Source organism: Dermacentor variabilis, chromosome 6 (assembly GCF_050947875.1).
Source record: "Dermacentor variabilis isolate Ectoservices chromosome 6, ASM5094787v1, whole genome shotgun sequence".
Lineage (NCBI taxonomy): Eukaryota > Metazoa > Arthropoda > Arachnida > Ixodida > Ixodidae > Dermacentor > Dermacentor variabilis.
Genome location: NC_134573.1, coordinates 15,442,832 through 15,459,853, shown reverse-complemented (window position 1 = coordinate 15,459,853; position 17,022 = coordinate 15,442,832). Strand labels below are relative to the sequence as shown.

General features: G+C 50.5%; 1 protein-coding gene across 2 annotated transcripts in view; it reads left to right on the top strand.

Moving 5' to 3' along the window:
* LOC142584652 (hydroxylysine kinase) overlaps positions 1–17,022 on the top strand; it is a 496,032-nt gene that overhangs the window by 353,772 nt on the left and 125,238 nt on the right. For both annotated transcript variants that reach the window (XM_075694800.1, XM_075694799.1), the window contains exon 5: positions 16,264–16,397. In XM_075694800.1, the coding sequence (XP_075550915.1) occupies positions 16,264–16,397 (134 nt within the window). The remainder of the gene's footprint in view (positions 1–16,263; positions 16,398–17,022) is intronic.

Sequence of the window (17,022 nt, the reverse complement as noted above, 5' to 3'; positions counted from 1 at the left end):
AGTCTATACGTCGAGTCAGATGAGTTGTCCCTCCATTTTCAGAGAACATACATCAGCTTAACGTATTTTCTCAAGGTTCGCTCTAATAAGGAACATCCGTGTTTCACAACCGCTAAGGACTTAACGTGTGAAACACTTTTTCGGAATAGACCCTCTATGAGATTTCCTTTCTCACTGCGTGCAAGAGAACTTAGCATGGAAATGGATGTCCCAGTTCTCGAACATCGCCTAATGCCCCCAGCTAAGCTATTACTACCCTGGGAGTGGCAGGTAATAGACTGTGACATATCCTTTGTAGAGGTCACAAAGCATGCTCCTGATCTCGAAATCGCTATGCACTTCCGTGAACTCCAAATAAAGTACTCCTGCTGCGAATTCTACACAGACGCGTCAAAATCAAATGGTGGCGTATCTTACGCTGCTCTTGGTCCCTCTTTTTCTGAATGTGACGTGTTAAACCCCCAAACAAGTATCTTCACTGCAGAAGCGTCTGCAGTACTTTAAGCGGTAAAATACATAAAGAAACTAAAACTTGACAGAGCAATGATATTCACAGACTCGTTAAGCCTTGTAAAAGCACTCATTTCTTTACAAAAGCATACAAATTCTGTCTTCAATGAACTCTACACACACTTATGTGACATGTACTTATCACATAGACATGTAGTATTAGGCTGGGTTCCTGGCCATAGAGGAATAGAGGGAAATGTGCTTGCTGACGAGATGGCCAAATCAATGGCATCGCAGGGTATTCGTTCTGCTGCAATCCCTGCCACAGGCATGAAGCCTTTCCTCAGAAACAAACTGCGAAGCCACTGGCAACGCTTGTGGGACGCAGAAACGAGTAATAAGCTTCACGTGATTAAGCCTAAGTTAGGTTTCTGGCACCCAACAACGAAAACACGAAGAACAGACGTCCTGTTCACTAGACTAAGAATAATACACACATTCGGCACTCATAACTTTCTCGTGACCGGTAACGAACCACCAACCTGTGGTAGATGCGGCGACAGGCTTTCCGTCCTCCACGTCTTCCTGGAGTGCCGGAAATGCGAAAGAGACATGAGAAAACATTTTTCTTTTGCATACAGCCACCACGTCCCTCTGCATCCGGCCATGTTTCTTGGTGTAGAACCGCTTTTAAGGACCAAAGCAGTCCTTGCTTACTTGAAAGATGTGCTACACGTGACAAGCCCATCGATTCCGTAGTGCATCCTCTTTCCAGAGGATACCTCTACGATAGTTTTCTTTGTATACCACATGCCTCTAGGTCCTTGGCTTTCAAGAGGTCTGGTGAGGCAGAAGTGCTCTAGACAATTTTAGCATCTCACGTATTTTATATATTGCATCATTCTTTCGCAATGCATTCTAATGTTCATAGTACACGTCAATAGTCATTCCCATAATTTTATTACTCGTACATTTTACGGAATTTGCATCAACTCTTTTAGGCCCCTTTACAGCCACGGCACATTAAGACCACAGGACCCATCAGTCCACTGCGAACGTATAAACATTAGCATGGCGCTCTTTGGCCACACCTGGCCCTTGCGCCATTAAACATCAAACATCAATCAATCAAAAATATTTTTCGAGCGTGAAAGAAGCCTGCGAATATACGCAACGTGCCTCGAGTGGCCAGTCACACTGCAATTTTGCCTGTATTCGCAGGCTTTTCATGCTCGGAAAAACACTTTTATGTAGCCCGTATTGAGCAACAGAAAGCTGTATCTGGAGTTTTTCATGTTGCGCTACAATTTCCTAATTTACACTTTTAATCCAATTATATTATTTGAGCAGTTAATGGATTAATTAAGAATAATTATGTAATTAGGTGGTATGCAAGAAAATTATCTCACTATGTCCAGGCGACAGCCAACAACATCCCCTTGGTTCTTTCCAGTACGTGGCATTTGCATATTTTTAAAGTTTGGTGCATGACAGTTGGGATACCCTGTGTATAGTCATAGACCAAAGTACGACTGATTTCGTCGACCAAACAGGACTGAAGAAATGCTCTTCGCGTAGGGGACGAGAGGAAGAGCCGAGCGGAGTAGACGTGCTTCGCGTGGGCTCTGTTGACTTTCATTATTCTTGCAAGAAATTCACATCGGAGAATCAAAGCCTTTGTCGGAAGACCTTCGTGAAGTCATCCGGAACCGCCATGAGAAGTTTGAAGACCGTGAGTGCATACTATTTTGCGCTTTTGGGCTTTTAAGTTCTCCGGAGTGGCGCTGCCGCGTTAAGCCTGACGCCGCCGTACGTGGCAGCGCGGACGTAGGTGAGGCGTTTCGCCGCCTTTGCCGTCACTCGCTCACTTGCTACGGTTACTCGACACTCACTATGGCTCACATTGCTGGATCCCAGCCGGCCGCTTCTACTTCTACCGGAGGGAGTGGAGGTGGAGTTGTTATTACAGCCCCACCCGTCCCTAGTGCTATTGTTCAAGCTGCCACCGGGCCTTCATCGCAAGAAACCACAACCATGGACTTCCAGGGCATCTCGGAAGATCGCCATGATGACTCTGCCATTATGGACGAGGACGTCTCGCTAGGGACGCCATCGGAATATCCGTATTCCAATTGGTCTTTACACCTCAAGCGAAGAACGAAGATTATCGCCAGAGGCGAGCAAGTTCGCGTTGCAGGCAGCGTGATCTCTCCGCTATCACCCTCCTCCGCGAACGCGTTATCATCAACATCCTACGCAGCTGCAGGCGCTGGGGCATCAAAAAAGCCTTCTTCTAAGATGAGGCGACGGCTGCCCCTCTGCCACCTAGCGACTTCAATATTAACATTCGACCCAAGAAAGGCATTCAGGTGAAGAGTTTCACTAACCACCAAATCTCGAAAGCCGTCTCGGCCGCCTGCGGAGGGAAAGCTGACGATTCCCATTTCCTCGTGCGCTTGAGACTCGGTTCCAACATATTCATTGTTAATACCCCATATGAGGAGGTCGCGGATATTGCGCGCAAGATCGCGCGGATTGTGTTGGGCGGCAACCTTTACGAAGTCAACTCTTACGTTGCGGCACCGGACGGAGTGGCTCGGCCGGGGCGTCATTTATGGAATCGACCCGCATACCCCGCCCGAGGAGCTTATGACTCACCTACGGGTGAGAACCCAAGGCTTGGAAATCGTGCAGGCCAGCATGCTGGGAACGACCAAGACGGCCGTGATCACGTTCAGCTCTCACGAAGTTTCATGATACATCTACTACTACGGAGGGGAGACCGAGTGCCACCCCTACAAGCCCACAAAACAAATCTACTACGTGTGCCAGCGCATAGGACGCCGATCGGACGTTTGTCCTACCTCGAACATCAAGATCTGTCTCGCTTGCGGTACGCACGACCCGACGTACGACCGCGAGTGCTCGATCAAGTGCATCGTCTGCGGCCAAGCCCACGCCACGGGGTCTCGCGAGTGCATGCAAAAGCTCAAAAACAACAGCAGTACCACGAAAAAGCACCCTCCATCCGGAAAGAGGAAGGAAGACGACGACAATGATTGAGGAAGGCCAAGGCGAAGCCGCCTGTGGTGGTTCAGCTCAGAGTGCTCGGCGAGCCGCTCAAGGTCCCGGGCCCAGTCCAGGTAAAGGTCCCGGGCCCAGTCCAGGTAAAGGTCCCGGTCCTGGTTCTAATCCCAGTCCCAGTCCAGATCCTTGTCCTGATTCCGCTCGGAGTGGCCAAAGCCAGGAGAGAAGCAAGAGCACCGGCAGCCTTCTATCTCGACATCCACGTCGAAGCAGAAGAACCGATCGGCAAGAACCAAGCCAACAACAACAAGGTGAGCCGAAATCAGTCTAGTACCTCCTCCGTTCAAAACAACAGACAATAGTAAGTGCTCCCCAGAATGTACGTGCATCATGGAAGAAAATAAAAAACTCAAAGCTAAGGTTAACGGCTAAATCAACACATGCAACACTTAGAAGCGTTGCTAAGCAAAACAAACAACACACAGGCATGGCCGCAAAGCGGTGGGATAGGCCACCAGCCCGCTATCTCCATTCCTCCCCCCTCAAGAACCACTAAGCCCTTATCGCTCCCTGGCGCGGTCTCGGCAGCGGCAGGCCAGTCAGGTGCAGTCACCCTCGAAAGCATTTATGCTACGATACAACAGATGCTTTACCAGCTGGACGAAATAAACAATAATGTCAAGGAGAACACACTAAGTCATGAAGACCTTGAAAGAAGAATGCGCAAGGTTGAGTTTGGCTCGCGCAAGAGGGTTGACGAGGAGAGCAGCAACGCACGCATCAAGACGTACAGGCGCATAAACAACGCGGGTGACGTCAGGGACGCGGACAACTGCGACGGCGATGGCAGGAACGCCAGCAATGGCTAACACCACACGCACCGCGCCCGAACACCTCGAGATCTGGCAGTGGAATTGTGGCTCTTTCAACAGGAAGGCAAGTTCACCCCAGCTCTTCATCAAAAATCACCCATACCCCCCGACGTCATCTGCCTTCAAGAAGCCGGGAACCAGCCAATCAAGCTACGGGGTTACTACGTAATTAAATACGCAGGATCACCGAAGTCGCGGTTTTAATTCACAAAACGGTGACGGCCGTGGGACAACATTATTATCATTACGACATTAATCACGTGCTAGTGGAAGTCCTCCCGCAGAAGAGGGGTAGATGTAGCACTTTCATCCTGAATTTGTACAGTCCGCCGAGGGCTCAGAAGGACGACTTCCGCAACATCATTTACGATAGCGCGAGAGCCGCTGGCTGCAACCAGCTGGTAGTGGTAGGAGACATGAACGCTAGGCACACGACTTCGGGTACCAACAAGACACGCAAAAGGGGAGGTCACTCCTCTATGCGGTTGACCAAACGGACCTCGAATTGATAACCAACCTCCTCCAACCAACCCGAGTAGGCAACAGTGTAAGTCGAGACACGTTTCCGGACCTGCCATTTGTCAAAAACGTCAGAGAGTACTCATGGACGCACCTGGGCGAAACACTGGGCAGCGCTCACTACATCCTCAGCACCTCGGTATCCACCCCAAAACCCAAGAGAACTATTGGCGAAATTAGCTCACGGATTGGGAGGCGTTCAGGCAGTACCCTCCTCCCGCAAACGGTATAACGGACATAGTGGAATGGTTGCAGCACCTCCGGGACGCCCACATCCAAACCACCAAAACCATCCAACGCACGGTCGAGACACCCGAAGTCAACCGCCGGCTCCTACACCTGTGGGAAGCCCGTGAGGGCCTCCTCAAACGGTGGAAGCAACGGCGGTTAAACCGGAAACTACGTCTACGGATCGACCGTATAACAGACGAAGCCAGAAATTACGCGAACGTCCTCACGCAGCAAAATTGGGTACAGTTTTGCAACTCGCTCAAGGGTAACCCGAGTACGGCGCAGACGTCGGCCATCCTACATTGCCTGATCGAGCCGGACAAGGCGAAATCAACAACCAGTCGGACGCTTCTACATATCGCTCACAAGTTCCCCGGAAACGGCCAGGATCTTATTGACACACTAAATACCAGATACCTGGGTAGCGACCCCATACGACCCTGCCTCCTAAAATACGAAAAAGAAAAAAGGCCAGACCTGAACGCTCCGATCACGGAGGAAGAAGTGTATGCCGCGGCACGAGCCTCAAAACGCAACTCTGCTCCCGTGGCTGACGAAATTACCAATGCCATGATTAGAAATCTGAGCCCGATGCACATCCAGTACTTGACCTAATACCTAAATGAGGAACTCTGGAGCATGGGCCACGTACCGAACGAGTGGTAACACGCGGAAATCGTGACCATTCCCAAACCCGGCAAGAAGCCCGTGATCGACGCCATGCGTCCCATGTCGCTGACTTCGTGCCTCGGTAAGCTGTACGAGAGGGCCATCAAAACCCGCCTCCAACATTACATACAGGACAGTGACCTCTTCCCGCCCACCATGCTTGGCTTCAGGTCGGGACTTACTGCGCAAGATCCTTTTCATTTCATTTTTTTTATTCCTTAAAGACCCCGTAACGGGGTATTACATAAGGGGTGGGTTACACAGAAATAAGGAGAAACCATGTGTTAATCTATGGTGAAAGGTGATTGGTGACGCTTTCTATGAAGGTGGATGGACAAGGGATGGCAGCGGTGTCGCCCGGAAGGCCATTCCAGTCAGCAGCTGTACGAGGAAAAAATGACGTAGAAAAAGTAAGGGTGCGTGCACGTGGGCGCGCGACTTGAAGAAGATGACCAGTGCGGTTAGATATGCGTGTTGGTGGAACAATGTACGGCGGGATGCCCATCGAGCTATGAAAGAGTTTATAGAATAAACAAAGACTGGCGATACGGCGGCGACATCAGAGAAGGGGTAAATTAGATTCTAATTTTAGTGATGACACACTCACATCGTAAGAATACGAACGATGAATGAATCTAGTGGCACGGTTTTGAAGTGACTCAAGGGCGTCTTGAATATAAGCTTGTCGCGGGTTCCAAATTGGTGAAGCATATTCCAATTTTGTTCGCACGAGAGTTTTATAAGCGAGCAATTTTACGTTCTTAGGTGCGTTATGTAGATGACGTCGCAAAAATCCAAGTGTTTTATTTGCAGATGATATGACGTTAGTGACGTGCAAAGCCCAAGAAAGGTCTTGGCAGAAAGTGACTCCCAGATACTTAAACGATTGAACTGCTTCGACAGGAACGCTGCTAATCGCATAAGAAAAAACAAGTGGAAAGCGGCGGCGGTTGAAAGATAAGGTTTTGCATTTGTGAGGGTTAAGTTCCATGAGCCAATCATCGCACCATTGTTTTACATGGTTAAGATCACTTTGAAGGGTTAATTGATCAGAGGCGTTGGCAACAGTGCGATAAATAACACAGTCATCGGCAAACATTCGGATATTACAAGATACATGAGTTGGTAGGTCGTTAATGTATATAAGGAATAAAAGCGGGCCAAGGACGGACCCTTGCGGAACGCCTGATGTTACTGGAAGGGAAGCAGAGGTAGCATTGTTCACAAAAACAGCCTGAGAGCGGTCCTAATCCTAAGGGAAGAAATTCTCAAGGACATCCCGAAGGGAGGAGAACACCTCCTGCTCGCACTCGACCTGAAAGGGGCCTTCGCTTGCCACCTACGGCACTGACTTACGTTGACCTAGTGTCATCCCCACCAGTGCCCGACGGTCACTATATCGCGGCTCCTATACAAGACGTCCTCCTTACACACGGGATCACGGTACCTCATACCGTTTTATCTATTACGGCTAATTGCGTCTGCCTGCCAGTGGTCAATTTTGGCTTGACGACACAGGTGCTGCCACGCGGGATGTCTAGCTCTGGCCCAGCTTTGCTCATTCGAGGATCACTCAATAGCATCTATTGAGGTAGACGGCAATTAAGCCGATCCTCCTCTCCCATCTCAGTCGACAACTTGTACCATCGCCGACTTACAGAAAATGATTGCGCCCGACATGCCGTCCGAGCACGCTCGTGAGCGCTTCCGCGTTCTGTTTTCCTACAACGATATTTTTTACTTTAACGATCGTCCTTTGGCCCAAACTACAACTGTCAAACATCGCATTAATACCGGCGATGCCCCTCCTATTCATCGCCGCCCGTATCGAGTGTCACCGGCTGACCGTCAAGTTATTCACGCAGAAGTTCGCAAAATGCTTGCCAAGACCATCATAGAACCGTCATGTAGTCCATGGGCATCAGCTGTTGTACTGGTGAAAAAGAAGGATGGCTCATGGCGCTTTTGCGTGGATTATCGGCACCTTAACAGGGTTACCAAAAAGGACGTGTATCCCCTACCTCGGATCGATGACGCCCTTGACTGCCTCCATGGTGCTCGCTAGTTCTATTGACCTCCGCTCCGGCTACTGGCAGATTGCCGTGGACGATCTCGACCGCGAGAAGACTGCTTTTGTAACTCCGGACGGTCTTTATCAATTCAAAGGGATGCCGTTCGGTCTATGTAACGCTCCTGCCACTTTTGAACGCATGATGGACTCCCTTCTTCACGGTTTCAAATGGTCCACATGCCTGTGCTACTTGGACGACGTCATAGTATTCTCTCCAACGTTCGCTACGCACCTCGAGCGCCTCTCGGCAGTCCTGGACGTTTTTCGTCGCGCCGGTCTGCAACTGAACGCATCGCAGTGCCAATTCGGCCGTCGCCAGATTACCGTCCTTGGGCATCTCGTTGACGCGAACGGAGTGCAACCGGACCCAGGCAAGATCCATGCTGTTACGCACTTCCCTGTTCCGAAGTGTGTCAAGGATGTGCGCAGCTTCATCGGCCTTTGTTCCTACTTCCGCCGTTTTGTGAAAAATTTTGCGGCCATAACACGACCACTAACCGAGCTTTTGAAAAAAGACGCCCCTTTCCAGTGGGGCGATAACGAGGCCTCTGCCTTCTCGCTTCTAATCGACCTTCTCACAACGCCTCCCGTTCTGGCCCGTTTCGATCCTTCTGCGCCTACCGAAGTCCATACTGATGCCAGCGGTCACGGAATTGGCGCAGTACTGGCACAACGCCAGCGGGGCCCCGACCCTGTTATCGCTTACGCCAGCAGGCTCCTCTCGTCCGCGCAGCGCAACTATTCCATCACTGAGCGCGACTGTCTGGCCCTAGTTTGGGCGGTTGCGAAATTCCGCCCATACTTATATAGCCGACCCTTTTCCGTTGTCGCAGGCCATCACGCGCTTTGCTGGTTATGCTCACTGAAAGATCCTACAGGAAGACTTGGTCGCTGGGCATTACGCCTCCAAGAATATTCATATACTGTCACCTACAAATCTGGCCGACTACAGAAGGACGCTGACTGCCTGTCTCGTTACCCGGTAGGCGAGCCTGACGACGCCGACAGTAGTACCGCCAACGGCATTTTCTCTGTGTCTGCCTTCGCTAACATCGCCGATGAGCAGTACCGAGACCTGCCGCTGCGAGCACTCATCGAGCGTCTGCGCTCTACACCTACCGACGCGTCCGTTCGCCGCTATGTTTTCCAGGGCGGCATTCTGTACCGAAGGAACTTCCTCCCTGACGGATCTGATCTTCTTCTTGTCGTGCCAAAACATCTACGACAGACTGTGCTCTTCGAGATGCATGACGCACCTACTGCAGGACATCTTGGCGTATCCCGCACGTACGACCGCGTCCGCCGCCGCTTCTATTGGCCTGGTCTCGCTCGCTCCGTCCGCCGCTATGTTGCTGCCTGTGATACCTGCCAGCGTCGGAAAACACCTCAGGTGCTGCCTACCGGTCATCTCCAGCCGATCACTGTCCCTGTGGAACCGTTCTTTCGTGTTGGATTAGACCTCCTCGGTCCCTTTCCCACGTCATCCTCTGGGAACAAATGGGTAGCCGTCGCAACTGATTACGCCACCCGATACGCTATCACGCGGGCTCTCCCTACCAGTTGCGCCACTGAGGTCGCGGACTTTCCCTTGCGTGACATTATCTTACTTCATGGCGCCCCGCGACAGCTGCTCACTGTCCGTGGTCGTAACTTCCTCTCGAAAGTTATCGCCGACATTGTACGTTCCTGCTCCACTCAACACAAGCTGACTACCTCATACCATCCTCAAACCAATGGCCTGACAGAGCGGTTAAACCGTACTCTTACCGATAGGCTGTCAAAGTACGTTTCCAAGGACCACCACGACTGGGACATTGCCCTTCCTTACATCACATTCGCTCATAATTCTTCCCGGCACGACACCGCCGGATTTTCTCCCTTTTATCTACTCTACGGTCGCGAACCGACCTTGCCCCTTGACACGGCACTTCCTCCTGCTTCGATCTCAACAAGCGAGTATGCGCGCGACGCCATCGCCCTCGCCGACCATGCACGCCAGCTTGCCCGTGCTCGACTGACTCGCAAACCACTCAGCACCGTCAGTACAACGCCCGCCACCGTGACGTACAGTTTTCGACAGGTGCGCTCGTGCTCTTGTGGTCGCCCTCTCGTCACGTAGGACTTTCACAAAAGCTCCTTTCGCGATACACAGGGCCCTACCGCGTGCTGCGCCAGGTGACGCCTGTGACGTACGAAATTGCCCCTGTGAGCTCAACCTCGTCATCTACTGTAGCATCTAGTGATGTGCACGTCAGTAGGCTCAAGGCCTACTACACTGCTTCCGAGACCGGCCTTTAGTCGCTCCGGGACGGTGCTTTTGCCGCCGGGGGTAGTGCTACGGAATAGTATAACCGATGACGAAGAGGCTAACAGTAAGAAGACGACGACGACGATTGGAGGCTAGCGCGGGCTGTTGCCTCTTGGCCAAGCGCGGCGTATTACGTTGTAAATATACTTGTATATAGCTTTTCATCTGCTACTTCTTACGTAACAATATCTCTCACGAGGCCATTCTCAGGGGGCCGAACGACATCAGCTGCGGTGAGTGCATCTCTATTTACGTGAAATCGTTCCGGATGGGCCGGACGGCAACCATCGGAATAGGCCAGACTCGATCGCATGCGATCGATGTGCCGAAGAAAGGAACGCCGTGAGGGGCGATAGCCTCCCCGTTTCTCTTCAACGTTGCGATGCTAACGCTGACCAAAGAGCTGCGGAAGATCCCGGACCTAGGTTACGCCCTGTACGCAGACGACATCAGGCTCTGGGCCACCAAGGGCTCCCTCGCGCGAAAAGAGGCGACCCTTCAGGAGGCCCCGACGGTCGTGGAGAGATTTCAGGCAGCGAGCGGGATGCGTTGCGCGCCCGAGAAGTCCGAGGTGATCCGGGTGCACGGAGGAGGAATTTACAAGTCCCCCGGCCCTATCAACCTCTATCTAGAGGGCCAGAAGATCACGGAAAGCAATAAGACTAGGATTCTGGATTTTTGGATCCGGAGCAACCTGAAAGCCTCCCACACAATCCGAACACTAAGGTCTGCTACCAACCAGATCTCGTGTATGATCAAACGAATAACAAGAAGCCGCAAGGGCATGCGAGAAGAGGACAAGCTTCGCCTCGTCAGGGCTCTGGTGATCAGTAGAGTGACGTATAGCATCATCATCATCAGCCTGGTTACGCCCACTGCAGGGCAAATGCCTCTCCCATATTTTTCCAACAACCCCGGTCATGTACTAATTGTGGCCATGCCGTCCCTGCGAACTTCTTAATCTCATCCGCCCACCTAACTTTCTGCCGCCCCCTGCTACGCTTCCCTTCCCTTGGGATCCAGTCCGTAACCCTTAATGACCATCGGTTATCTTCCCTCCTCATTACATGTCCTGCCCATGCCCATTTCTTTTTCTTGATTTCAACTAAGATGCCATTAACTCGCGTTTGTTCCCTCACCCAATCTGCTCTTTTCTTATCCCTTAACGTTACACCTATCATTCTTCTTTCCATAGCTCGTTGTGTCGTCCTCAATTTGAGTAGAACCCTTTTCGTAAGCCTCCAGGTTTCTGCCCCGTAGGTGAGTACTGGTAAGACACAGCTATTATATACTTTTCTCTTGAGGGATAACGGCAACCTGCTGTTCATGATTTGGGAATGCCTGCCAAGCGCACTCCAGCCCATTCTTATTCTTCTGATTATTTCCGTCTCATGATCCGGATCCGCCGTCACTACCTGCCCTAAGTAGATGTATTCCCTTACGACTTCCAGTGCCTCGCTGCCTATTGTAAATTGCTGTTCTCTCCCGAGACTGTTAAGCATTACTTTAGTTTTCTGCAGATTAATTTTTAGACCCACTCTTCTGCTTTGCCTCTCCAGGTCAGTGAGCATGCATTGCAATTGGTCCCCTGAGTTACTAAGCAAGGCAATATCCTCAGCTAATCGCAAGTTACTAAGGTATTCTCCATTAACATTTATCCCAAATTCTTCCCAATCCAGGTCTCTGAATACCTCCTGTAAACACGCTGTGAATAGCATTGGAGATATCGTATCTCCCTGCCTGACGCCTTTCTTTATTGGGATTTTGTTGCTTGCTTTATGGAGGACTACGGTCATGGAGTCATGGACAGCAGTCATGGAGGCATTACGGAATCAGGGTGTAGATGAGCCATATGTAAAAATACTGGAAGATATCTATAGCGGCTCCACAGCCACCGTAGACGTATAGCATGCCGTATCACTACCACTCGATAAACGAACGCGACCAAGAACAAGTCGATGCCTTCATCAGAGGCGTGTACAAAACGACCTTGAGATTCCCTGTCGCCACCTCAAACGAGAAGTTAGCAGCCCTCGGGTTTCGCAACACCCTTGCTGAGCTGCCGGACGCAGTTATGGCTTCGCAAAAAGCCAGATTACAGAACACGGCGGTGGGCAGAGACATCCTCTACCGGACCGGAACGTCAACGGAACTCCGTGCCCTCGGTGGGCAACGATCACTCCCACCCGAGGTCCGAGGCAAGGTCACGGCTAACCCCATACCGAAGCACATGAGTCATGAACCCCATGAAGGACGACGCAAGGCTCGCGTCGACAGACAGCGCCGACAATTCAAGGATGACTCGTGCGTAATGTGTGCGGTCGTGGCGGCGTACCCTGTAGGGGGCCTCTTCGCGGTGGCCGCTGTGAACGGGAGAGACAACTCCTTGACCCTCGCGGCCTCCGTCAGGGCAGAGACCCCAGCTGCGGCGCTAGTAATAAAGCAACAAGACAGGGTAGGCAGGGAAGTTCATGTCATTACCGACTCGCAACAGGCCTGCCGTAACTTTACCAACGGACGAACACCGCTGCTGGCGGCTCAGATTCTAGACCCGAGGCTGCAAGAATTTCATCAAATCACGTGGACGCCGGGCCACGCTGGACTGGAGGGGAACGAAAGGGCGAGCGCCTTAGCTCGAGCGCTAATCAACTAAGCGAGGCGAAACAAATCGTCTCATGCCCCTGCCATCGAATTGCTGCGACCGACTCGAGATCCAGCGACTTAACCGCAGGATTTATTCTCCCCCTCACACGAAATTCCGCACTGAAGAGGCAGTAGCTCTCAGGCTTATTCAGACCAACACATTCCCAAACCTACACAGATACAGCAAACTGTACCCGCATACATATCGTGGCATCTGCCCCTGGTGCGGCGACACACGCCCTACACTTTCACATCTCGTGGAGGTGAGAGGGCAAACCTCAACACTTAAAGACGCCAAGCACGTCATTTGAGTGGTGGGAGGTACAGCTGACCGGCGATACCCTGGCGGGACAACAAGCTCTCGTCAAGCAAGTACGTCAAGCAACCATGGCCAGTAGAGTCCTGGAATGAGGACACTACCCACTCGACCTCAAGAGCAACGACCTCGATGGTCTAAATAAATGTTTTCCATCTCTCTTTTCGCGTAGCGTTGTGTGCGACACTTCAAAATGCATAACCGCGAGCTCGATCTCCTGCGGTTCTATAGTTATTCCTAGATAAATGGCATTATGTATAGTAAAGTTTCTTTGCGCAATGTTCCAGGAAGGAATTTTATGAGGCAAGTCTTCATTTAGTACAGTGCTAAAAATGAACATGCACCGCATAAATCAAGGCGTGTGCCCACCGCACGCACGCACGCATGTACAAACAAATAAGTTTGCGTATTCTTTAAGATCTCTTTTGCACATTTTATCTTTAGGCAAAATAAATCCGCACTGCCAAGGTCAAGCGCCATAATAATTTGGTTCTTACAACATATCATGACGAAAAAAAAATTGCGAAAGTTCATGTATGTTAGTGATTCTCGTGCATACGGTGTTCTGAATTATTAACGTTTGTTAATATTAGTATTTTTATTAGTAATTAGTATTTTCGTGAATCCTGGTTTGATTGAGCACGGATGAGTAGAATTTAGTCAGTCTCAGTCCGAGTGGCCCACCTGAGTATAGAATCTGTAAGTTTGAATCTGAGCGAGCCTGGCTGAGTGTAGTTCTGGTGAGTCTGAGTCCGAGTTATCCCGGCTGAGTAGAATTTCGTTGAGTCTGAGTAAGTCTAAACCATAAATATAATTTGTGAGTCGGAGTCCGAGGGAACCCTGTTTGTTTTGTTTGCCGACCTACGGTCAAGCGCCCAAAAGCACAGCCGTGTGTCACGCTTTCACGATAGGAACGACACTGGCAAATCATGGTTGTAAGTTAAGCTCGCGGGTAGAGAAATGGTTTATTTTAAATTGTAGAAAACGTAAGAGAAGAATGGTTGCCTTTTCAGCTTAAGACAGATTGTACAACTTCGTATAGGTGGTGACGAGGGTGCGGATGGACCGTAAAAATTTTAAACGTGAAGGCGAGGGGAGGGCCGCCCTTGCGTCGAAAGGGTGAGGGACCAAAAGAAATAATGAGCAAAAGAATTTTGCTCACCTCTGCTCGCGGTGTGATCACACTGACCTATGCTTGGGGGAGTGTTGGAAGTATCGGATACATGAAAAATTGGAGCACGCTTAAGCTTCGCCTTCATGGGTGGAACACGATAGCGTTATCGCACCGCGTTCGCACCGCCCACTCAAAACGATCTACGCGAGCCAAACGTCGTGATCAGCACGGAGAGCAGGGCCACAACGCGCCATGAAGGCGGACGCGATCATGTGCTGACGCCTCGATGGGATCGTCCTCTATCTCGCTAGGAAGCAACACGCAGACGCATGACCCCTCGCCAGCAGCACGGCAAACATCGCAAGGGACGCTTTCCCACCAGACGCGCTACGGCGCAGCGATCCCGTCAGAGGCGTCCCGCATCGGACGCTGCACCAAGGAATCGCGCAGTGAGCGGAAAGAGGAGCCACGTCGCCTAAACGCACACGAGGTCGAGTGACGCACGCTGGAAGTTGCAAGGGGAGATAGCGACAAAACTTCTTAAACGCAAGGGTATTGGGGCATCCTCACACCGGCCCCCGCACGGCCCCAGTGCGCTCCAACGAGATGAAGGGGAGAAGCGGGCGAGTGGCGCGCCACGCTACGGCAGCGCCGTACATTGCGACGAGGCGGTCTTCTGTGTTTGCCGCAAGATGGCTCTGCGTGTGCGCAGAGCGCAGAAGAAATGTAGCAGAAACGTACTTCGCTACTCGTGTAAGTGTGACTTCTGTAATTTGCATGCTCATAATTGCCGATATACACCACAGTATAACTTTCTACGGCACGTTTCTAAGGCAACACCGCATTCACTACAGGCACTTTTGTCCCGCTTTGAACCATCGAAGTTGTATAAAGATCTTGTTTATGTATTCTTGTCTGTACCGTTGTATCGTGCAGTATTTCGTTTAGGTGCAGAACGAGATGTTCTTAAGAGAGTTAAACGAATGTCGGTAAGAGCTTCTGTTAAATCTTTCTTTCTTGAACTACATACAAGCACTCTCCCAGTGAAACCGTGGTTGCAAAGCAAAGACATTTTTGTACCTTGGTCTGTGAATTGCTTTATATGCAAAAAACCGGAGACGATTGAGCATATCTTTCTGGACTGCCTTGACGCAGTGTTCTTGTGGGATATTCTAAAACGCAGCTTTAAAAAGGAATTGCCGTTAAGTGCTTTCGGGATACGCTTCCTGCCATGCGCGGAACCAGAGGGAGTGCTTGTCGATCTGTTAATGCTTCTGTGCATGCATAAGGGGTAGCGAACGCGTATGGATATTACACATGAGCGCATTGTTGAGGCCCTAGCACATGAATACTCGCATTGAAAGTGTGCTATATATGCGCGAATTTTTCTGTGCACAGAGTGATCCTCCTGATTGGCTAAGTGCTTTGGACAAAGTGACTAGCCTACATCGTTTTTATCACAACACACTGGTCTGACATTGAATAGTTGTTCTTTATGACCATGTAATATTCACATTGTACTTTCTTTTGCCAAGCCGGTAATAATAAAAAAAAACTTGTGGCTGAGTGGTAGCGTCTCCGTCTCACACTCCGGAGACCCTGGTTCGATTCCCATCAAGCCCATGTTTCAAGTTATTTTTTATTTATGAATTGCCTTCCGGGATTTTTTGCTCACGGCCAACGCTGACGGCACCGGCTTTTCTGCTACACGAACTCCTTAACGCTGTCGCGTTAAAAATTCAGGTCAAGCAGCCGCAGCACGAAGAACCTGACAAAGGACAGAGACCGTCCTTTTTTCCTACATTCGCGTACTCCGCAGTAGCGCCCTTATGAACTACGACCAACTCGCCCAAGCTTCTAGCCTGATACACTACAGGTAGAGCATATAGGGATGAAACTGCTGGGTTATGTCTAAACTGACGGTATCTGGTAAACACAGCAACAAATGCAGTTTCAGCTAGTTTATTTCAACTTCTATTAAGAAATGCACTCACCTGAAAGGTATATGTTAAGCCCAACAGTAACTCGCGCACTCCACCGCAGGTACTTTTGTGAAGGAGTGCGCAGTACGGCTGTTCACCTTCCTGCCTGGACGCACGCTGAACCGCAGGAAAGTCAACGACCGCTTGTGCCTCACTTGGGGTGATCTCCTTGGAAGGATACACCGGACCATCCAGGTGCGTAGGAGGAAGTGTTACGCCAAAAACAGCGTCCGTTCTTCAGCCGCCTCTGGTGCGTTACTGGACGCGATATGCAGACCTGCGTAATAAAAGAGCAAATGATCAGGGGCTGCAGTTCCGGCTTTTACTTTAGTACTTTCCATGTGAGCGGTTTGGCGCGATGGCTAGTTGTTGGCATCGCAGTGTTTCTTAGCACGACACTTTTGCCGGCATAATCTATAACTCAATAATTTCGAAAGAAACTTGGCCAACCGTATAACTGTTCGTTAGACGATGTGTTTATATTTTACAATAACGATATTGCAGAAACAGTCAGGTATTGGCAACGTACGTTTTAGGGCCAGTTGGCATATGTTCACAAAAAATTTATGCAGAAACTCCTTTGGGAGTTGTCTACGTATGAGTAAGCACTGTGCCACTTGCTCAACTCCACGCAGTCTGGTGTCATTAACAATGTTGTGAAACCTTATCCGACAAGTATAACTCCTGCGGTGGCGAAGAGGTAGAGTAGCCGCCTCGCGTGCAAGAGGACCGTGGTTAGAGTCCCAGTGCCGCGCAATTTTCCACCGGATAAAGAAAAAGAAAATCGGCGTGTTGATAAGATTGCATAAACAGGCCTGGA